The 23,017-nt window shown below is 42.9% G+C and overlaps 1 protein-coding gene across 2 annotated transcripts in view; it reads left to right on the top strand.

Annotated features, from left to right (window-relative positions):
- Nucleotides 1–22,346, top strand: part of LOC112219350 (myosin-IIIb) — a 50,486-nt gene extending 28,140 nt beyond the window's left edge. Inside the window, exons 12-31 of one of the 2 annotated variants that reach the window (XR_002948746.2) lie at nucleotides 2,540–2,626; nucleotides 3,411–3,476; nucleotides 3,586–3,699; nucleotides 4,110–4,221; nucleotides 6,137–6,180; nucleotides 6,366–6,431; nucleotides 6,611–6,730; nucleotides 13,125–13,210; nucleotides 13,352–13,399; nucleotides 13,610–13,657; nucleotides 15,484–15,575; nucleotides 16,040–16,216; nucleotides 17,868–17,989; nucleotides 18,295–18,488; nucleotides 18,586–18,675; nucleotides 18,833–18,998; nucleotides 19,256–19,618; nucleotides 21,626–21,698; nucleotides 21,985–22,090; nucleotides 22,270–22,346. Coding sequence is in view for 1 of the 2 variants with exons in the window: in XM_024380517.2 (XP_024236285.1) it covers nucleotides 2,540–2,626; nucleotides 3,411–3,476; nucleotides 3,586–3,699; nucleotides 4,110–4,221; nucleotides 6,137–6,180; nucleotides 6,366–6,431; nucleotides 6,611–6,730; nucleotides 13,125–13,210; nucleotides 13,352–13,399; nucleotides 13,610–13,657; nucleotides 15,484–15,575; nucleotides 16,040–16,216; nucleotides 17,868–17,989; nucleotides 18,295–18,488; nucleotides 18,586–18,675; nucleotides 18,833–18,998; nucleotides 19,256–19,618; nucleotides 21,626–21,698; nucleotides 21,985–21,992 (2,076 nt within the window). In the remaining variant the exon portion in view is untranslated. Of the gene's footprint in view, nucleotides 1–2,539; nucleotides 2,627–3,410; nucleotides 3,477–3,585; nucleotides 3,700–4,109; nucleotides 4,222–6,136; nucleotides 6,181–6,365; nucleotides 6,432–6,610; nucleotides 6,731–13,124; nucleotides 13,211–13,351; nucleotides 13,400–13,609; nucleotides 13,658–15,483; nucleotides 15,576–16,039; nucleotides 16,217–17,867; nucleotides 17,990–18,294; nucleotides 18,489–18,585; nucleotides 18,676–18,832; nucleotides 18,999–19,255; nucleotides 19,619–21,625; nucleotides 21,699–21,984 lie in introns of both variants that reach the window. The other variant, XM_024380517.2, reaches the window with a different exon arrangement.
- The last annotated feature ends 671 nt before the right edge of the window (nucleotides 22,347–23,017 follow it).

The following is a 23,017-nucleotide window of genomic DNA, read 5'->3' as shown; positions in this document are numbered from 1 at the left end:
GTTGTGCACGAGAAACCCAGCAGCGTACCCTGTTCAAAGGCACTTAAATATTTTGTCTTGCCCATTCACCATCTGAATGGCACACATACACAATCCATGTCTCAAGGCTTAAAAATCCTTTTTTGACCTGCCTCCTCCCCTTCATCTACACTGATTTTAAATGGATGTTAAAAAGTTACATCAACAAGGGATCATAGCTTTCAACTGGGTTCATCTGGTCAGTCTGTCATTGAAAGAGCAGGTGTTCTTAATGTTTTGTGCTGTCATTATATTGGAGTGGACTACATTATTTACTCTGAACAAAAAATATAAACTGCACATGCATCAATTTCAAAATGTTTACTGAGTTAGAGTTCATATAAGGAAATCAGTCAAATGAAACAAATTCATTAGGCCCTAATCTATGGATTTCACATGACTGGGAATAGAGATATGTATCTGTTGGTCACAGATACCTTAACCTCTCTGGGATATGTGCGTCCCACCTGGCCAAAAGCCAGAGAAAATGCAGAGCGCCAAATTCAAATAAATTACTATAAAAATCAAACGTTCATGAAATCACACATGTAAGATACCAAATTAAAGCTACACTTGTTGTGAATCCAGCCAACATGTCAGATTTCAAAAAGGCTTTTCGGCGAAAGCAAACGATGCTATTATCTGAGAGAAAAACCTTGAACATCTATGGTGAGAGAGAGACAACATATTTCAACCCTGCAGGCGTGACACAAACGCAGAAATAAAAATATAAATCATGCCTTACCTTTGACGAGCTTCTTCTGTTGGCACTCCAATATGTCCCATAAACATCACAAATGGTCCTTTTGTTCGATTAATTCTGTCTATATATATATCCAAAATGTCTTCATTACACAAAGGAAAAACCTCAACCAATTTCTAAAGACTGACACATCCAGTGGAAGCAGTAGGAACTGCAAGAAGATCCCTTAGAAATCTGGATTCCCAATGAAAACCCATTGAAAAGAGTGACCTCAATTTTTTTTAAAATCTGAATGGTTTTTCCTCGGGGTTCCGCCTGCTACATAAGTTCTGTTATACTCACAGACATGATTCAAACAGTTTTAGAAACTTCAGAGTATTCTATCCAAATATCCTACTAATAATATGCATATCTTATCTTCTGGGGATGAGTAGCAGGCAGTTGAATTTGGGCGTGCATTTCATCTGGACGTGAAAATAATGCCCCCTGTCACCAAGAAGTTAAAAAAAGGTAGGGGCATGAATCAGAAAAATAGTCAGTATCTGGTGTGACCACCATTTTCCTCATGCAGCACAACACATCTCCTTCGTGTAGAGTTGATCAGGCTGTTGATTGTGTCCTGTGGAATGTTGTCTCACTACTCTTCAATGGCGATGTGAAGTTGATGGATATTGGCGGAAACTGGAACACGCTGTCGTATGTGTTGATCCAGAGCATCCTAAACATGCTCAATTGGTGACATGTCTGGTGAGTATGCGGGCCATGGAAGACCTGGGACATTTTCAGCTTCCAGAAATTGTGACCAGATCCTTGCGACATGTGGACATGGGGAGGATGAATGGCACCACAATGGGCCTCGGGTTCTCGTCACAGTATCTCTGTGCAGTCAAATTGCCATCGATAAAATGCAATTGTGTTCATTGTCCGTAGCTTATGCCTGCCCATACCATAACCCCACCACCACCATGGGGTGCTCTGTTCACGATGTTGACATCAGCAAACTGCTGGCCCACATGACGCCCACATCTGCCATCTGCCCGGTACAGTTGAAACCGGGATTCATCCGTGAAGAGCACACTTCTCCAGCGTGCCAGTGGCCATCGACGGTAAACATTTGCTCTCTGAAGTTGGTTATGACACTGAACTGCAGTCAGGTCAAGACCCTGGTGAGATCAATGAGCACGCAGATGAGCTTCACTGAGATGGTTTCTGACAGTTTGTGCAGAAATTCTTTGGTTGTGCAAACCCTCAGTTTAATCAGCTGTCTGGGTGGCTGGTCTCAGATGGTAGAGAAATTAACATAATTATTTGGCAACAGCTATGGTGAACATTCCTGCAGTCAGCATGCCAATTGTGCGCTCCCTCAACTTGACAAATCTGTGGCATTGTGTTGTATGACAAATTGCACATTTTAGAGTGACCTTTTATTGTCGAGAGCATAAGGTGCACCTGTGTAATGACCATGCTGTTTAATCAGCATCGTGATATGCCACACATGTCAGGTGAGAAATGCTCACTAACAGGGATATAAACAAATAGAGCAATAGCTTTTTGTGCGTACGGAACATTTCTGGACGTTTTTATTTAGACTCATGAAACATGGGACCAACACTTTACATGTTGCATTTATATTTTGGTTCAGTGTAATTAAATGCATAAGGCTTCTTATGGTAATTTTGTGACTGAAGGCCACACACAATTGAATGTGCCAACTTCTAATGAAATGATTAGGCAAAGCACTTCTGAAAGAAAGTGTGAATACCTGTTGTAATTTTGTTTTTCGTTCATACGTCTTCGCATGTATTTGTTGTCCTGCAGCACATCTTTCTGATGGAGCAGAATGAATACAAGGAGGAGGGCATCGAGTGGGAATCCATTTCCTTCAAAGACAACAAGCCTATCCTGGTAAAAAGACATTTCCTCTTGTTTCTCATCACTTAGTACTCTTTTTCTCTCTCAACCTTTTTTCTGTCCCCCTTTTTCACCCTCCCTCTCTCCGTTTCCCTCCCATCTCTCTCAGTAATAACACAGACTGGTTGTTTAAACACAGTGTGAGTCTGCCAGACAGACCAGAACAAAGTGACCGAGACCCCAGGAAGGGGTTATGCTGACGGGGCAGTGTTCAGTCACATACCAGGAGCTTAATGGGCACTTCTGCTTTTAGCCTGTGGCATCATCATCTGTCTATATGGATGCCACTGGTTTCATTTGGCCAAGAATAGTGTCCCTGTCCAATGCTGAAGGTATGAGTACAGCCACTCTGTAAGCTATGGGATAAGATGGACACATTAGTTGTTGTGGGAAGGATTCTAACTCGAGTTAGGATTGGGCCTAGGGCGAGTAGGATTGGGCCTAGGGCGAGTAATGCACAACCTGGATCCACAGCTCTGTTCTGTGTACCCACTCTAAGTCCTAACGCCTACAGAGCACTATACAACTTGTAGAGCATTTTACAGTGCAGGGGCCATAGTCAATAAAGATCGGGGAACAAGGTTTTCAGGATAGGACTAAAATATATGATCCTTGTACTGTGAGAAGGCATGTTTTAAAGTCATGTAGTTGTGTACCATGTTTCAATCAGTTAACAGTTGGCAAGATTAACTCAAATATGCATTTTCACAGTAAAGAACTGTATTTGTTTAGGTGTTTTTCCTACAACTAATTAATTTGATGTGCTTCTCTCCCGCAGGACCTGTTCCTCACTAAACCCATTGGAATCCTTTCTCTCCTGGACGAGCAGAGTGCCTTTCCCCAAGTACCTAAGTGGTCTACATACAGTTTTTTGGGGAAATTACCCTCCCCTACATCTTTGTCTTAATGTATATGTATTCATTCTAATTTCTTTTCACTATTTGTGCCCTCAGGCGTCAGACAGAGACTTTGTGGACAAGTTGAACAGTAAATTTAAAAGCAGCCCCCACTATGAGGTGGTCCGGAGTCACAGCCCCCTCTTCACTGTGGTTCACTATGCTGGGAAGGTGAGGTTACATTCATACATTACTTTATAATAATAGTTCATCTAACTGTCCAGTGTTTCCAGTTTTCTATTCAATTTGATCTATAATTAATTATGTTAAAAAGCAGCTTTTCTGCGAATGTAATGATGTGGGCGCACACCGGTCTTTAAAAATATTCATGCAAATATTCAAGTAGACCGCTGATTGGCCAGCTCATCCTTCTCAGGATTTGTGCTCTGGGCACAAATACGAGTATAGGGTGAGTTAACATAATATTAACTCTTAAAAGTGAGATTTTCACTGGACAGTTACTTGTATAATGCCTAGGAGTTGTGTATTGATAACTGCATCTATACTACATCATGACTGCATTATAACTCATTATGCGTGTGGTTATGAAGCATAGCTAATTCTCTCCTTTCTGTGTCCAGGTCCAGTATAATGGACTAGGCTTTCTAGAGAAGAACAGAGACACCATCCCAGCCAGCATCAGAAGCCTCTTCATTAACAGTGTCACGCCCCTACTCAGTCTCCTCTTCGCAGGTACATGAGGGAATCTGAATGTTTTTGTATTCAACCGCTCTGCACTTTGCCAGAAATTACCCATGTTTTTATTACTGCACAATCGCTGATTTATGTATAGTACCAGTCAAAAGTTTGGGCACACCTACTCATTCAAGGGTTTTTCTTTATTTGAACTATTTCCTACATTGTAGAATAATAGTGAAGACATCACAACTATGCAATAACGCATATGGAATCATATAGTAACCAAAAATAGTGTTAAACAAATCAAAATATATTTGAGATTCTTCAAAGTAGCCACCCTTTGCCTTGATAACAGCTTTGCACACTCTTGGCATTCTCTCAACCAGCTTCATGAGGTAGTCACCTGGAATGCATTTCAACAAACAGGTGTGCCTTAAGTTAATTTGTGGAATTTCTTTCCTTAATGCGTTTGAGCCAATCAGTTGTGTTGTGACAAAGTAAGGGTGGTTTAAGAAGAGAGCCCTATTTGGTAAAAGAACAAGTCCATATTATGTCAAGAACCGCTCAAATAAGCAAAGAGAAATTAGTCCATCATTACTTTAAGACATGAAGGTCAGTAAATCCAGAAAATGAAGTACTTTGAAAGTTTCTTCAAGTGCAGTCGCAAAAACCATCAAGCGCTATGATGATACTGGCTCTCATGAGGACCGCCACAGGAAAGGAAGACCCAGAGTTTCCTCTGCTGCAGAGGATAAGTTTGTTAGTTACCAGCCTCAGAAATTGGATCCCAAATAAATGCTTCAGAGTTCAAGTAACAGACACATCTCAACATCAACTGTTCAGAGGAGACTGCATGAACCAGGCATTCATGGTTGAATTGCTGCAAAGAAACCACTACTAAAGGACACCAGTAAGAAGAAGAGACTTGATTGGGCCAAGAAACACGAGCAATGTACATTAGACCCGTGGAAATCTGTCCTTTGGTCTGATGAGTCCAAATTTGAGATTTTTGGTTCCAAACGCTGTGTCTTTGTGAGATGCAGAGTAGGTGAACGGATGATCTCTACATGTGTGGTTCCCACCGTGAAGCATGGAGGAGGAAGTGTGGTGGTGTGGGGGTGCTTTGCTGGTGACACTGTCAATGATTTATTTAGAATTCAAGGCACACTTAACCAGCATGGCTACCACAGCATTCTGCAGCGATATCCCATCGGGTTTGCGCTTAGTGGGACTATAATTTTGTTTTTGAACCGGACAATGACCCAAAACACACCCCCAGGCTGTGTAAGGGCATTTTGACCAACAAGGAGAGTGATGGAGTGCTGCGTCAGATGACCTGGCCTCCACAATCACCCGATTTGAGATGAGTTGGACCGCAGAGTGAAGGAAAATCAGCCAACAAGGGCACAGCATATGTGGGAACTCCTTCAAGTCTCTTGGAAAAGCATTCCTCATAAAGCTGGTTGAGAGAATGCCAAGAGTGTGCAAAGCTGTTAAGGCAAAGGGTGATTACTTTGAAGAATCTCAAATATAAAATATATTTTGATTTGTGTAACACTTTTTTTTGGTTACAACACGATTCCAGATGTGTTTTTTTCATAGTTTTGGTGTCTTCACTATTATTCTACAATGTAGAAAATAGTCAAAATAAATAAAAACCCTTTAATGATTAGGTGTCTTTTGACTGGTACTCTACGTTTGTGTACACCATGAATGTTGATCTATAGCTATTAAATCAGTTCTGTAAAGATGCGTAACATGGATCAGAGCTGACACAATGACGTGGGCTTGTTTTCAATGTGGATTTGTGGACAAATATACCCCCTGACCTCTTCTTAGAAAATTATGTAGGACAGCAACATAGCATTCACAGACTCAGTTTGAAAATTGTTCTAGTTTAAAACATTGATCACTGCCTGTCATCTCGCATCTAATATTCACTTATGATTCATATTTGATGTCTTTTCAGCCACAATCTCCAGAACAGGCACCTTGATGCCACGCAAAGCCAAGGTAGGCACTGTAGATCATAAAATATTCAGAAGTCCAGTTTGAAAAAAATATGATATACAGTAGATTCTGTAGAATGAATTGCTTTTGGTTCCAAACAGCCAGGGTCATATTTGGACCTTTCTTACAGTGCAAAAGTCAGAGCCAGAATGTGGGTTTAAATTATTAACCATATTTTTTTCTTTTAGCTCATGCAAAAGGCAGATGACAACTTTAACTCAACTAGGAAACAGTCGGTCGGGGCCCAGTTTAAGGTAAGGTGGACGTCGACTTTGTTACACATCTGGATTTATACATTTCCTATTTCTGAGTGTTATATTTCAAAATGATGTATGAACAATAATGAAAACCCCTGTAAATATGCCTACCTATAGACTGAACTGCTGTAAAATATAAATATCCACATATAATGGTTAGTGTGTCATACCTTCAGCACTCTCTGGCTGTGTTGATGGAGAAGATGTTTGTTGCCAGTCCTCACTTTGTCCGCTGCATCAAACCTAACGGCAGCAAGCTTCCTGATCAGGTGGACAACAAAATAGTCATGGACCAGGTGAGAACCAATATTTAATATGTTATTTTAGATGTACTGTAGGCATGTCTATCTTACATTGGTGATGAAGGTAGCAGCCTTCATCAGTAGCAGCATTTCCTTTAGATTATTTCCTATGCTTGGATGCACAAGCCTGAAATAACACCAGTCGTTTTGTGCATTTACAGTTTGACCCCTTTTTCAGAATAATCCATGCTTTCAAAAGCTAAGGAAATGGTACATCTACACTACCGTTAAAAAGTTTGGGGCCACTTAGAAATGTTCTTGTTTTTGAAAGAAAAGCACATTTTCTGTCCGTGAAAATAAAATGGATCAGACATACAGTGTAGACATTGTTAATGTTGTAAATGACTATTGTAGCTGGAAACGGCAGATTTTTTGTGTGTAATATCTACATTGTAGAGTTGCAAAGAAAAATACATATCTCAGACTGGCCAATAAAATATTGAGATGGGCAAAAAACTGGGACATGCTTTAACACCCCGGCCATCCTACAATCCAAGCTTGATGCCCTCAATCTCACACAAATGATCAATGAACTTTCCAGGTACAACTCCAAATCCGTAAACACTGGCACCCTCATAGATGTCATCCTAACTAACTCGCCCTCCAAACACACCTCTGCTGTTTTGAATCTCAGCGATTACTGCCTCATTGCCTGCATCCGTAATGGGTCTGCGACCAAACGACCACCCCTCATCACTGTCAAACGCTCCCTGAAACACTTCTGCGAGCAGGCCTTTCTAATCGACCTGGTCGGGGTATCCTGGAATGACATTGACCTCATCCCGTCAGTAGATGATGCCTGGCTATTCTTTTAAAAGTGTCTTCCTAACCATCTTAAATAAACATGCCCCATTCAAAAAATGTAGAACTAGGAATAGATTAAGTCCTTGGTTCACTCCAGACCTGTCTGCCCTTGATCAGCACAAAAACATCTTGTGGCGTTCTGCATTAGCATCGAATAGCCCCCGTGATATGCAACTTTTCAGGGAAGTTAGGAACAAATATACACAGGCAGTTAGGAAAGCTAAGGCTAGCTTTTTCAAACAGAAATGTGCATCCTGTAGTAGTAACTCAAAAAGGTTCTGGGACATTGTAAAGTCCATGGAGAAAAAGAGCACCTCCTCCCAGCTGCCCACTGCTTTGAGGATAGGAAACACTGTCACCACTGATAAATCCTCTATAATTGAGAATTTCAATAAGAATTTCTCTACGGCTGGCCATGCTTCCCACCTGGCTACCCTTACCCCAGTCAACTGCCCGGCACCCTCCACAGCACACCCCCAAAGCCCCCACCATTTCTCCTTTACCCAAATCCAGATAGATGATGTTCTGAAAGAGCTGCAAAATCTGACCCCTACAAATCTGCTGGGCTAGACAATCTGGACCCTCTCTTTCTAAAATTATCTACCAAAATTGTTGCAACCCCTATTACTAGCCTGTTCAACCTCTCTTTCGTATTGTCTGAGATTCCCAAAGATTGGAAAGCTGCCGCGGTCATCCCCCTCTTCAAAGGGGGTGACACTCTAGACCCAAACTGCTACAGACCTATATCTATCCTACCCTGTCTTTCTAAGGTCTTCGAAAGCCAAGTTAACAAACAGATCACCGACCATTTTGAATCCCACCGTACCTTCTCCGCTATGCAATCTGGTTTCAGAGCTGGTCATGGGTGCACATCAGCCACGCTCAAGGTTCTAAATGACATAATAACCTCCATCGGTAAGAGACATTACTGTGCAGCCGTATTCATCGACCTGGCCAAGGCTTTCAACTCTGTCAATCACCACATTCTTATTGGCAGACTCGACAGCCTTGGTTTCTCAAATGATTGCCTCGCCTGGTTTACCAACTACTTCTCTGATAGAGTTCAGTGTGTCAAATTGGTGGGCCTGTTGTCCGGACCTCTGGCAGTCTCTATGGGGGTACCACAGGGTTCAATCCTTGGGCCGACTCTCTTCTCTGTATACATCAACGATGTTACTCTTGCTGCTGGTGATTTTCTGGTACACCTCTACGCAGACGACACCATTCTGTATACTTCTGGCCCCTCTTTGGACACTGTGTTAACTAACCTCCAGACGAGCTTCAATGCCATACAACTCTCCATCCGTGGCCTCCAACTGCTCTTAAATGCAAGTACAACTAAATGAATGCTCTTCAACCGATCACTGCCCGCACCTGAGCGCCCGTCCAGCATCACTACTCTGGACGGCTCTGACTTAGAATACGTGGACAACTACAAATACCTAGGTGTCTGGTTAGACTGTAAACTCTCCTTCCAGACTTGCATTAAGCATCTCCAATCCAAAATTAAATCTAGAATTGGCTTCCTATATCGTAACAAAGCATCCTTCACTCATGCGACCAAACATACCCTATTAAAACTGACCATCCTACCGATCCTTGACTTCGGTGATGTCATCTATAAAATAGCCTCCAACACTACTCAACAAGGTGGATGCAGTCTATCACAGTGCCATCTATTTTGTCACCAAAGCCCCATACACTACCCACCATTGCAACCTGTACGCTGTCGTTGGTTGGCCCTCGATTCATACTCGTCGCCAAACCCACTGGCTACAGGTTATCTACAAGTCTCTGCTAGGTAAATCCCCGCCTTATCTCAGCTCACTGGTCACCATAGCAGCACCCACTCGTAGCATGCGCTCCAGCAGGTATATCTCACTGGTCACCCCCAAAGCCAATTCCTCCTTTGGTCGTCTTTCCTTCCAGTTCTCTGCTGCTAATAACTGAACGAACTGCAAAAATCTCTGAAGCTGGAGACTCATATCTCCCTCACTAGATTTAAGCACCAGCTGTCAGACCAGCTCACAGATCACTGCACCTGTACATAGCCCATATGTAAACAGCCCATCTATCTACCTACCTCATCCCCATACTGTATTTATTTATTTACCTTTGCACCCCAGTATCTCTACTTGCACGTTCATCTTCTGCACATCTACCATTCCAGTGTTTAATTTCTATATTGTAATTACTTCGCCACCATGGCCTATTTATTGCCTTAACCCCCTTATCTTACCTCATTTGCACTCACTGTGTATAGACTTTTTGTTTTCTTTTGTTCTGCTATATTATTGACTGTTGTATTTATTCCATGTGTAACTCTGTGTTGTTGTATGTCTCAAATTGCTATGCTTTATCTTGGCCAGGTTGCAGTTGCAAATGAGAACTTGTTCTCAACTAGCCTACCTGGTTAAATAAAGGTGAAATATATATATTTTTTTTAAAGAACACAGACACTGGACAGAGGAACTCTGTTTAGAATGCCAGCATCCCGGAGTTAATGAAGCTGCAAGTTAAGGACTTGTGAGGCGTCTGTTTCTCAAACTAGACACACTAATGTACTTGTCCTTTTGCTCAGTTGTGCACCGGGGCCTCTCACTCCTCTTTCTATTCTGGTTAGGTCCAGTTTGCACTGTTCTGTGAAGGGATTAGTACACAGCGTTGTACGAGATCTTCAGTTTCTTGGCAATTTCTTGCATTGAATAGCCTTAATTTCTCAGAACAAGAAGAGACTGACGAGTTTCAGAAGAAAGTTATTTGTTCCTGGCCATTTTGAGCCTGTCATCGAACCTACAAATGCTGATGCTCCAGATACTCAACTAGTCTAAAGAAGGACAGTTTTATTGCTTCTTTAATCAGGAAAACAGTTTTCAGCTGTGCTACCATAATTGCAAAAGGGGTTTCTAATGATCAATTAGCCTTTTTAAAATGATCAACTTGGATTAGCTAACACAACGTGCCACTGGAACACAGGAGTGATGGTTGCTGATAATGGGCCTATGTAGATATTCCATAAAAATCAGCCATTTCCAGCTACAATAGTCATTTACAACATTAACAGTGTCTACACTGTATTTCTGATCAATTTGATGTTATTTTAATAACATCAAGAAAATGTGCTTTTCTTTCAAAAACAAGGACATTTCTCAGTGACCCCAAACTTTTGAACGGTAGTGTATGTGAACTGCACAGTTTAATGTGAAAAGTTTTATAAACACAGTATCGGTCTATATTGTGGTTTGGGCCAACTCCAGAGAGGGTTGTGTTCAGTACACATGAAATGGAAGAAAATGGACTAAAACTATCTGAACTTGACCAATAAGAAACACTTTTCAAAGCGTTTTGCTTCAGTGTGCCCTAATGATCAAGACCCAGTCCCCAGTATGGTAATCAGTGGTTAGCTAAGCAGCAGAATCTAGGCACTAGGCTAGTGTGTCAGTGTCTGACTGACGGGTGCTGTGTTAATAGGATGTGGATTTGGCCCCAGGGGAGGGTTAGTATAGCCCTGATGAAACAATGAAGCTGGTCAATACCCTGCCGTCAGTGAACACTGCTGTCTAATCTGACAGCAGGGTTCTTTCTTCCCTCCCTCTCTCATCTATAATCAATGCTTTTTAATGTGATTGTCTAGGCCTGAACTGATATAACAGTACAATGCAGTGTTGGCGGTTGGGTAGACTATGGTTTAACTGAAACAATGGTTAATAACTGTGACATTTGTGGTGGGTAGTCTGTGTTAAAGCTGATTTAACTTCTTATTCATTACATATGTATGTGGTTATAATGGCATGATGTTTACAATGTTCATCATTGAGCTCTCTGCTCTAGCTCTATTGCCCTCCATACGCAAGACTAGGTTAAGACTATGTTAAATCGCTTTTTTTTTAAACAATCCCTCATCACCATCATAACTGTGCTTTATGTTACATTGCCACCTGCTGTTCAGCTTTGACATTGCATTTAGTTGTTGAAGTAAGTCCTGTAGGTCTCTGATATGGGCATCAATTACACCTGATTCTGCTTGGGGTATGTGGAACATACACTGCTCAAAAAAATAAAGGGAACACTTAAACAACACAATGTAACTCCAAGTCGATCACATTTCTGTGAAATCAAACTGTTCACTTAAGAAGCAACACTGATTGACAATAAATTTCACATGCTGTTGTGCAAATGGAATAGACAACAGGTGGAAATTATAGGCAATTAGCAAGACACCCCCAATAAAGGAGTGGTTCTGCAGGTGGTGACCAGAGACCACTTCTCAGTTCCTATGCTTCCTGGCTGATGTTTTGGTCACTTTTGAATGCTGACGGTGATTTCACTCTAGTGGTAGCATGAGACTGAGTCTACAACCCAGACAAGTGGCTCAGGTAGTGCAGCTCATCCAGGATGGAACATCAATGCGAGCTGTGGCAAGAAGGTTTGCTGTGTCTGTCAGCGTAGTGTCCAGAGCATGGAGGCGCTACCAGGAGACAGGCCAGTACATCAGGAGACGTGGAGGAGGCCGTAGGAGGGCAACAACCCAGCAGCAGGACCGCTACCTCCACCTTTGTGCAAGGTGGAGCAGGAGGAGCACTGCCAGAGCCCTGCAAAATGACCTCCAGCAGGCCACAAATGTGCATATGTCTGTTCAAACGGTCAGAAACAGACTCCATGAGGGTGGTATGAGGGCCCGACAAATTTGCCACTGGCGCCCTGTGCTCTTCACAGATGAAAGCAGGTTCACACTGAGCACATGTGACAGACGTGACAGAGTCTGGAGACGCCGTGGAGAATGTTCTGCTGCCTGCAACATCCTCCAGCATGACCGGTTTGGCGGTGGGTCAGTCATAGTGTGGGGTGGCATTTCTTTGGGGGGCCGCACAGCCCTCCATGTGCTCGCCAGAGGTAGCCTGACTGCCATTAGGTACCGAGATGAGATCCTCAGACCCCTTGTGAGACCATATGCTGGTGCGGTTGGCCCTGGGTTCCTCCTAATGCAAGACAATGCTAGACCTCATGTGGCTGGAGTGTCTTGCAGGAACTGCTGACAGGAAGGCACTGGTGCTATGGACTGGCCCGCCCGTTCCCCAGACCTGAATCCAATTGAGCACATCTGGGACATCATGTCTCGCTCCATCCACCAACGCCACGTTGCACCACAGACTGTCCAGGAGTTGGCGGATGCTTTAGTCGAGGTCTGGGAGGAGATCCCTCAGGAGACCATCCGCCACCTCATCAGGAGCATGCCCAGGCGTTGTAGGGAGGTCATACAGGCACGTGGAGGCCACACACACTACTGAGCCTCATTTTGACTTGTTTGAAGGACATTACATCAAAGTTGGATCATCTGTAGTGTGGTTTTCCACTTTAATTTTGAGTGTGACTCCAAATCCAGACCTCCATGGGTTGATAAATTTGATTTCCATTGATACATTTTTGTGATTTTGTTGTCAGCACATTCAACTATGTAAAGAAAAAAGTATTTAATAAGAATATTTCATTCATTCAGATCTAGGATGTGTTATTTTAGTGTTCCCTTTATTTTTTTGAGCAGTGTATATTATATGATAACAAAGGATAATTCAAATGTTTCCAGCTAAGATACAACGGCCTGCTAGAAACCATCAGGATACGACGAGATGGCTTCTCCTGGCGACCGTCGTTCAAAGAATTTGCTCAGAGGTGTGTGTGTGTGTGTGCATGAATTGGTAACATGGCTACTGCAATCTTGGCCAACACAAAAAATTGGATGCATGATATTGCTGTGCACTGCAGTTTTATTTTCAGCACACCGTGCTAAAATCTTCTGTCTCCCCTCTTCAGGTTCAACATTCTGCTGATCAAGCCAGATTTACCACTAACCAAGGAAAGGTATGTATTCATTATGATTTATTTTTTACCTTTATTTAACTAGGCAAGTCAGTTAAGAACAAATTCTTATTTTCAATGATGGCCTATATATAAAGACACTTGCACCCGTTCCTGCAATTAAAAAAAGATGCCATACACCATGTTAGGTGATTTCGTAGACATTTGTCCATCTTATGAAATGTAACCTGTGTGGTTGGTGTCTTTTTTCAGCTGCATGTCCATCCTCAACACTACTGAGATACATGGCTGGAAGTGTGGGTAAGGCTTCATTAGTTGTTCTTGTTGTGTTCAATGAATTGGTTTAGAAAATGATTTGCCACAATCAGTCTGAGAAGACTAACTTACTTACTGCTGGCTCTTCCTGTAACAAATCTTTCATAACTTCATCCAAGCATGTCGTTCGGGCTGTATTCCAATCAGATTATTCAGGTTTTTATGCTGGAAGGAACAAGTCAGTGAATAGTTGATTTAGAGTTCAGTTTCAATATATTTGGATCACTGCCTCCATTGAGACATGGGAACACTCATCACTAATAATTCTCCCAGGTTCCAACTCGCCTAGTCCAAAATGCGGTCTTATAAAACTGTCAACTGAGAATCAGTCTGTCAAAAACAGCTCATTCTTCAGTTAACAGCTGTGTTGTCTTTGGCTTGTGAGGACAGCTCAGGGTTTATATTGAGTAAAGATCTTTATCTCAATTGTACTCTTTCACCCTTCTCGGTTCCCGCTCTTGGTTTCTCCTGCTGTGTGGCTCTTTAGAAATGTCAAAAAATTACACTACATGACCAAAGGTATGTAGACGTTCAACGAGCCGGTGTCTATCTCATTCCAAAATCATGGGCATTAATATGGGGTTGGTCCCCCCTTTACTGCTATAACAGCCTCCACTCTTCTGGGAAGGCTTTCCACTAGATATTGGAACATTGCTGTGGGTACTTGCTTCCATTCAGCCACGAGCATTAGTGAGGTCAGGCACTGATTTTGGGCGAATAGGCCTGGCTCGCAGTCGGTGTTCCAATTCATCCCAAAGGTGTTTGATGGGGTTGAGGTCAGGGCTGTGTGCAGGCCAGTCAAGTTCTTCCGCTCTGATCTCACCAAACCTTTTCTGTATGGACCTTGCTTTGTGCACGGTAGCATTGTCATGCTGTAACAGGAAAGGGCCTTCCCTAAACTGTTGCCTCAAAGTTGGAAGCACAGAATCGTCTACAATGTGTGTGTTATAGTGTTAAGATTTCCCTTCACTGGAACTAAGGGGTCTAGCCCAAACCATGGAAAAACAGACCCAGACCATTATTCCTCCTCCGCCAAACTTTACAGTTGGCACTATGCATTGGTGCAGGTACCGTTCTCCTGGCATCCGCCAAACTGATTCGTCCATCGGACTGCCAGATGGTGAAGAGTGATTCATCACTACAGAGAACTCGTTTCCACTGCTCCAGAGTCCATTGGCAGCAAGTTTTACACCACTCCAGCCAACGTTTGGCATTGTGCATGGTGATTAGGCTTGTGTTCGGCTGCTCTGCCATGCAAACCCATTTCATGAAGCTCCGTAAAAACAGTTATTGTGCTGACGTTGCTTCCAGAGGCAGTTTGGAACTCGGTAGTGAGTGTTGCAACCGAGGACAAAGAACAGATGTGCTGTTGTTGCTCCTAGATGTTTCCACTTCACAAGTTCACAACAGCAATTTTACAGTTGACCGGGGCAGCTCTAGCAGGGCAAATATTTGACAAACTGACAATCCTGTGACGGAGCCACGTTAAAATTCACTGAGCTCTTCAGTAAGGCCATTCTACAGCCAATGTTTGTTTTGTCTATGGAGATTGCATGGCTGTGTGCTCGATATTATACACCTGTCAGCAACAGGTGTTGCAGAAATATCCGAATCCACTAATTTGAAGAGGTGTCCAAGTACTTTTGTAAATATAGTGTATGAATATGGCTTAATGACAGTACTGAAGTTGATTGGAAATCTTTCTCTAATTTTCTCTCTGATTTAACAGTGCTTTATGCAACAATTCCCAGTGCAAATAATGCTCAATATCTATAAACATTGTTTTAACTGTCTCCCTCTTTTTGTGGCAGCTCGTCTCGTATGTTCTTTAAGTATTGGCACCAGGAGGAGTTGGCCAGGCTGTTAGAGAGACTTGGCAAGGCAGCACTTGTCATCCAGAAAGGTAAGGGCCACAAACTAGTCTCTGGAACATAATCTCTCAAATGTCTGTCAAAGTAATTTAATTACCATCTGTGAGATGTTGCTGCTTTTGAACTCAGGCCTGAGGCTAAAAACCCTTTTCAGGTCTGTAGACTAGGTTATAAACATTGAAATAAATCATGAAGGGACATGATTAAACAAACATTACCATCAGCAAGATGCATGCAGTTTTAAGGGCTACCTTCAGTCTTTGCGTTGCGACCCCTCACCCCACTGCAAGATAGATGATGATTTCTCTGGCATACTGTCTGGTATCTTGATTTCATGGCCTGTGCTTACTGTAGCATCATTTTGCATCGTAATGTGGTCCTTTATCACACATACCATTCATTAATGTTTCTCTCCTCCCTACGTCTCTCCTTTCTATGTCTCTTGTCACTGCATCTCTCTCTCTCTTCACATTCTCACTGTTGCTGTGTGTTGCAGACTACCGTTCAATGCGCTGCAGGAGGAAGTACCTGTCCTTGCTGGTGGAAGTGCACAGACAGAGGCAGGCCCAGAGAGAGAGGGCAGAGAGAGAAGCCAGGGAGGAGGAGGAGAAGAGGAGGGAGCAGGAGCTGGAGGAGGAGATGAGGCGACTGGACATGGAGCAGGAGAACAAGAGTAAGGAAGCAGAATATCTCTCTCTTACTCACCTACAGTGCATTCGGAAAGTATTCAGACCTCTTCCCCTTTTCCACTTTTTGTTATGTTACAGCCTTATTCTTAAATGTTTTTAGAAATATGAGCAAATGTATTAAAAAAATTTGAAAACAGAAAACTGAATACTTATTTACATAAGTATTCAGACCCTTTGCTATGAGACTCGAAATTGAGCTCAGGTGCATCCTGTTTCCTTTGATCATCCTTGATGTTTTTACAACTTGATTGGAGTCCACCTGTGGTAAATTAAATTGATTGGACATGATTTGGAAAGGCACACCTGTCTATATAAGGTCCCACAGTTGACCGTGCATGTCAGAGCAAAAACCAAGCCATGAGGTCGACGTAAATATCCGTATAGCTCCGAGACAGGATTATGTCAAGGCACAGATCTGGGGAAGGAAACAAAAAAAAAACACAAAAAAAAATGTCTGCAGCATTGAAGGTCTCCAAGAACACCATGGCCTCCATCATTCTTAAATGGAAGAAATTTGGAACCACCAATACTCTTCCTAGAGCTGGCCACCCAGCCAAACTGCGTAATCGGTAGAAAAGGGCCTTGGTCAGGGAGGTGATCAAGAACTCGATGGTCACTCTGACAGAGCTCCAGAGTTCCTCTGTGGAGATGGGTGAACCTTTGAGAAGAACAACCATCTCTCCAGCACTCCACCAGCACTCCACCAATCAGGCCTTTATGGTAGAGTGGTCAGACAGAAGCCACTCCTCAGTAAAAGCACATGATAGCCTGCTTGGTGTTTGCCAAAAGATTGATGAAGAGAAAAAAATAACTATTTCATTCATTTTAGACTAAGGCTGAAACATGGAAAAGTCAAGGGGTCTGAATACTTTCTGAATGCACTGTATCTCCCTTACTGACATTTACCTACTTGTTCTGTTTCTCCCTAACGCTGTTCTAAGTTTGTTATTTACCTCCACCCTTCTCCAAACTCTCTCTCTCTACCCCTCTGTGTACGTTGACAAACACATTTCAGTCTGACTTAGATCAATAATTCAGCATTCAAGAATGTGTAATGATCCTTGTCACTCATTGTATGACTACACTGAGTGTACAGAACATTAAGAACACTGTCCTAATATTAAGTTCCCCTTTTGCCCTCAGAACAGCCTCAATTCATTAGGGGTGTCGAAAGTGTTCCACAGGGATGCTGGCCCATATTGACTCCAATGCTTCCCAAGGTTGTATCAAGTCCTGTGGGTGGTGGACCATTCTTGATACACATGGGAAACTGTTATGCGTGAAAACACAGCAACATTGCAGTTCTTGACACAAACCAGTCTGCCTGGCACCTACCATACCCCGTTCAAAGGCACTTGAATCTTTTGTCTTGCTCATTCACCCTCTGAATGGCACACATACACAATCCATGTCTCAAGGCTTAAAGATCCTCCTTTAACCTGTCTCCTCTCCTTCATCTACACTGATTGAAGTAGATTTAAAAAGTGACATCCAATAAGGGATCATAGTGTTTACCTGAATTCACCTGGTCAGTCGATGGCATTGAAAGAGCAGGTGTTCTTAATGTTTTGTACAGCCAGTGTAGCTTTGAGTGCTGTGTTAATCGGGGTGTGTGTGTGTGTGTGTGTGTCTCAGGGCCATTCTCTCCACCTGTGCCCCTACCCAGGAAAAAGAAGCCACAGCCCCAGCCTCGCTCTACCCTGCCCACTGCTACCCACCTGGCTCCTGTCCCATGGCCCCGCAGCAAACAGTTTGAGGTGAGCTATACTCAAGAGTCTACACTGGTAACCTTGATTTTAATTGAGAACTGTAAGAAGTCATTTGCAGGAAGTAATCTCATGTTCAGCCCCTCTGTTTTAAATATCTCTGGTGCTAGCCAGCACTGGCTAGCCCACAGACAGCATGTTGGTGGGAACCATGCTATTGACTGATCTTGTACCCTTTGGCAATCGATGTCCCACTCTATACCCTGACATCCACTCGCAGTCTTTGATGACTAAATTTGACCTTAAACTGAGCCTTAAACGACCCTACGATTTATGGTTCCCTCTGTCTCTCCCAGGCCACTCCCTTTGACAACCTGGAGGTGCATATTGAACTGGCTGAGCTGGTGGGCCAGGTAGGGGGAGAGGAGCGAGCTAGGGAGAGGAGCAAGAAGAGGAAGAACACCATCCGCTGGTTCAAGGAGACGCAGGCCCGCAAGGTGGTCCACAATGGAGCCTTCCCCTGCTGGTTCCATGGCATGATTACACGCAGGTCAGTAAGAGAGGATGTCAAATGCACATGTATGCAAATTCTCATTTAGATTTCATTGTGGTTTTAACAAGTCTCTCTGTGTATGTCTCCTCTACAGACAAGCAGAGGATTTGATGACGGACAAGCCTGTGGGCTGTTTTCTGATTCGTGTGGGACAGAGCCGGGAGGGCTACACACTAACATATAAGTAAGACTGAGGATGACAAACTGGATTTAAACACAGATTCATCCACCAAAGACACATGAGACATTAAACCCCTAACCTCCCGTTTGGACCTCATCCTTTGTGACCTATGTGTACCCTTTACCCTCTGACCTTGGCCTCTCCATCTATCCACTGTCAGGGGGGCGAACCGCTGCAGGCACTTTATGATTGAGATGCAGTCCAATGGGAAGTATGTGATCCTGGGGGAGGATAAAGCCCACCCCTCCCTGCCTGATCTGGTGCAACACCACAGCCAGGTGGGCATCAAGCCCTTCAACGAGCTGCTCAGCACGCCCTGTGGACAGGTCAGCATCGGGTCAAACCCCTTTTTAGGGTCTGGCTCCTGTCAAATACTGTCTTGAATATACCCACAGTTGAACAGTGTCTGCCAGGACCTGTATGCAATACTGAACAGTAACAATGCATCATCAAACATTTATGCATTTTATGTCGTCTGGGAAGAGCCATAAGCTATTCAGAAAGCTTATAGCAAGTATTTTACAATCTACATGCATGGACTGTTCCAGATTTAATGTAAGCAAATTTGAATCTGCTGTTTCAGACATGTGACCAGAACACAGACTATGAGGACTTGAAGGGCCTGGACCTCCTGGCTACAGCCAACCACGGGAGCCCCAAGTCTGGGGAGGAGGGTGAGTCAACCCCCGACCCTGTCCACCTGGAACTCCAGCGGCTCTTCCTGCCCCCGGGGCAGGGCCCCAGCCTGGAGTCCCAGAGACCACCTGTCCTCAGGCGGATATCTGACCGAAGACACCGGGCCGTGGCTGGAGGAGGGGAGGCCCGTGGAGGGAGTAGAGGGGAGAGAGGAGAGGGGGAAGAAGAGGAGGATGAGACTGACTACAAGAGCAGGTCATTCCCCCGGTTGTATCCTTCCATCCGATTGGCTATGAGGGAGATCCAACAGGTGAGAGGCAATGATAAGGAGAGGGAAAAGGGAGAAAGGATGGATAAATGGAGGGAGCGAGAGATGTAGAGGCAGACTTTAATGTGTGATTGGACACATGGTGTTGCTTTGAATGGCCTATGTATTAATGCTGGATCCAGGTTATCATTGTTTATCAATGAAATTACACACCTTGAAATGTCAGTCTATAGAACTGATTGTGTACATTTTGGTCTATTGCTAGAACTGGTGTAGGTACATCTGCGTATAGATAGCAGTCATTATATGGTGTTGTTGAACCATTAAAGGGCATCTGCACTTCCTGATTTGACCTTGTTTTTCATCCATGCTCATTAAGAAATGCCAGTGGCCATGGCTGGAGGCAAATAAGAGTTGTCTTGGCGGGTGTGGTTGTTTCTGCCATTCAATCACAACAGAAGGACAGTAGCTAACCAGTTTGAGTTGAAACATTATTGAAAGCAAGCTGGCAACATGCATCAAATATGTAATCGGTTTGCATGATTAACTAACAGGGAGCAAACCTGTCTTCAGGTACAATGTTAGCTATGCATATCTTCCTCTCTAATTTGTATTTATTTTATTTAATCTTTATTTAACTTGTGCACCACCCTATGGGACTCCCAATCACATCCGGATGTGATAAAGCCTGGATTCGAACCAGGTACTATAGTGACTCCTCTTGCACTGAGATGCAGTGCCTTAGACCGCTGCACCACCCAGGAGCCCTAATAAGGCTGATGGAGCAGTTCAGAATGCTCCATCGTTCACATTTTAGGCGCAGCAATGTGCACACGGCAGTAGACCTGCGCGCAAAAATACCGTTCTAAAATGCACACCACTCATGCGAGCGGTTTCATGGACAGAGATGGAAATGTAGAAAGAGGGGAGATCTAAAGATGCAACAACCATCATGGGTTGCTAATATAACTAGGATAATGTCTTTGACTGATAGACAATGATAGAAAGTTGAAAGAAAACTAATAGAACAGGAGAACTCATATGAGGAAGTCTTTATAAAATAAATGTCTCCACATTTCTATGGTGCATTTTGGCTATAGGCTTCTTTGAAGCAAGGTAAGACATGCCTCATAATATGAAGTAAAACGTCCAGCTTTCTCATTTTAATTAATAAGAGGGCGCCTTTCCTTTGGTTGGCGGGCCGTTTGGGGAAATTTTGGCAAAGTTAGAGTATACCCACTTCTCCAGGCGCCACTGCTACTTACCAACAACACACCAGTCTCAGGTTTGATTCTTTGACAGCCCATATCCATATCCTGGCAATCTGTCCAGGTTTGTTGAATAACTTTATGGACTCCCATGCACACAGCCAAAATGGGAATCCCATTTTCACTAGAGTAGCTACTTCCCAAGAAAGGGCAAGTACTAACCACACGCCTTGTCTGGGGAAGAGGTACCAGTCGGCAAGTTTGCTTTGAGTGACCCGGTGCCCCATGTGGTCAGGGTGTACTGATTTTTGACCGTTCTATTGGTCCTCCTAAGGAGATGTCTCCGCCTGCCCAGGGTACTGTGCCATGCAGAGCGACGCAGTCACTTACCAAACTCTGTTTTGGATGACACTTACTTTATGAACAATAGTGGTGTGGGTAAAATCACTGGGGGGAAAAAATAAAATAACATATTACAACCTATGTGTTGTGATAATTGCATTGTTTGCTCTATAACCTGTTAGTTCACGACCGTTATATATATATATATATATATACAGTTTAAGTCGGAAGTTTACATGCTTCTTAACCCAAAAAAATTAAACTCCATTTTTCACAATTCCTGACATTTTTAATCCTAATAAAAATTCCCTGTCTTAGGTCAGTTAGGATCACCACTTTATTTTAAGAATGTGAAATATGTCAGAATAATAGAGTGATTTTATTTCAGCTTTTATTTCTTTCATCACATTCCCAGTGGGTCAGAAGTTTACATACACTCAATTAGTATTTGGTAGCATTGCCTTTAAATTGTTTAACGTGGGGTCAATCGTTTCTGCAGCATTTTCCAGATGGCCAGGATCAGAGCCCCTCTATCTCCCACAGTACCACCAACCCCTCCTGGAGGAGGACCGGTAGGTCATAGTTCTGGCATGCAGGGCATAACATTGTGCAATATATTGTTTTTAGACATGTCTCGATCAAGTAGAATAGGGAATGATGTCAGCTCTATTCATTTACATTTCATTACGTTCCCACGCAGCCTCCCAAAACACCATAATGTTGTGCAAGTCTGAGTGTACACGCCTTTCTTCTTGCATGTATTTTATATACATATAAATAACCCCTTTTCAAATAGAATCAAGTATTTAGCCAAGCAGTGGTTTACACTGACTTATGCTATTTTTGTGTCTTTTGCAGATTCATAACCCATGGGATGGAGGGAGTTAATGCTATTTGTTGTTTTTCCCCAACTGAATGAGTTAACTGGACCATATTCTGTCTAAGCTTTATCCATGAACAAATTGTAAGGAGATACATCCTTGTTTACTAGTATTTTACTCTGTAACGATTTAAATTGATGTGTGTTAAGGGGTTTTATGTTTCTGATTGTATTGTTGTTTATGTTTATTTAAATGTAAATTATGCAGTGGGAATGTTTACATTCTGTGATTTACTGAATATTTTTATTTGTTTACATTTTAGATATCTGGTTGTCCTCAAGTTTGTTTTTTTCCCCCATCATAATAAAATCTGCATGAAAATGCTTCGGTGTTAACACATCATGGCTCTCTTTCACTTCAGTCATCAGTGAGTTTTTTTTACTGTTAAAGAATCAGCCAATAGGCACGCAGACCTGTAGAGAGGAGTGGTTTTGTTTTTTAACTGATATATTTCCATCCAGTGACCACATTCAGAGTAGTAGACAGATCACAACAGGCAAACAGGAGTCTGACACTGTGACAGATCTAAATCAACCAAATTAGACAGTGGCATATATCTAATCAACCAGATACTGTAGGACTCCAAATCTCCTTGATGGATCTCAGGGTTCTGGCTTTTGTGCTGTGTGTCACCATATACTCCATCCAAGGTAATGTGATGCACCAGTGACATTTTTTATTTATATACTGTGTGCACAACTCCAGTCCTTGAGGGGTGTGATCTTACTGGTTTCTAATTGATTCAGTATTGATGGATTTTCATTAGGCATTTTTGGGGATTGGTTATTCATCTGTTACTCTGGAATATCATGTGAATTCTGGATCTTTGTGTAGTTCTGACATGGTTACTGTAATGAATGAACTGCCTCTTTCAGGAGCCATCCCAAAATGTTGTGTTGGGACATCCAGGAACATTCCTTTGAGCATACTAATGCGAGTCGAGCGATATGAGGTCCAACACAACCATGGTGCATGTGAGATCGACGCTGTTGTGTGAGTCCTCACCACTT

The sequence above is a fragment of the Oncorhynchus tshawytscha genome, linkage group LG20 (assembly GCF_018296145.1).
Source record: "Oncorhynchus tshawytscha isolate Ot180627B linkage group LG20, Otsh_v2.0, whole genome shotgun sequence".
Lineage (NCBI taxonomy): Eukaryota > Metazoa > Chordata > Actinopteri > Salmoniformes > Salmonidae > Oncorhynchus > Oncorhynchus tshawytscha.
The sequence above is the reverse complement of the archived record's forward strand: the minus strand, read 5'-3'. Positions and strand labels throughout refer to the sequence as shown.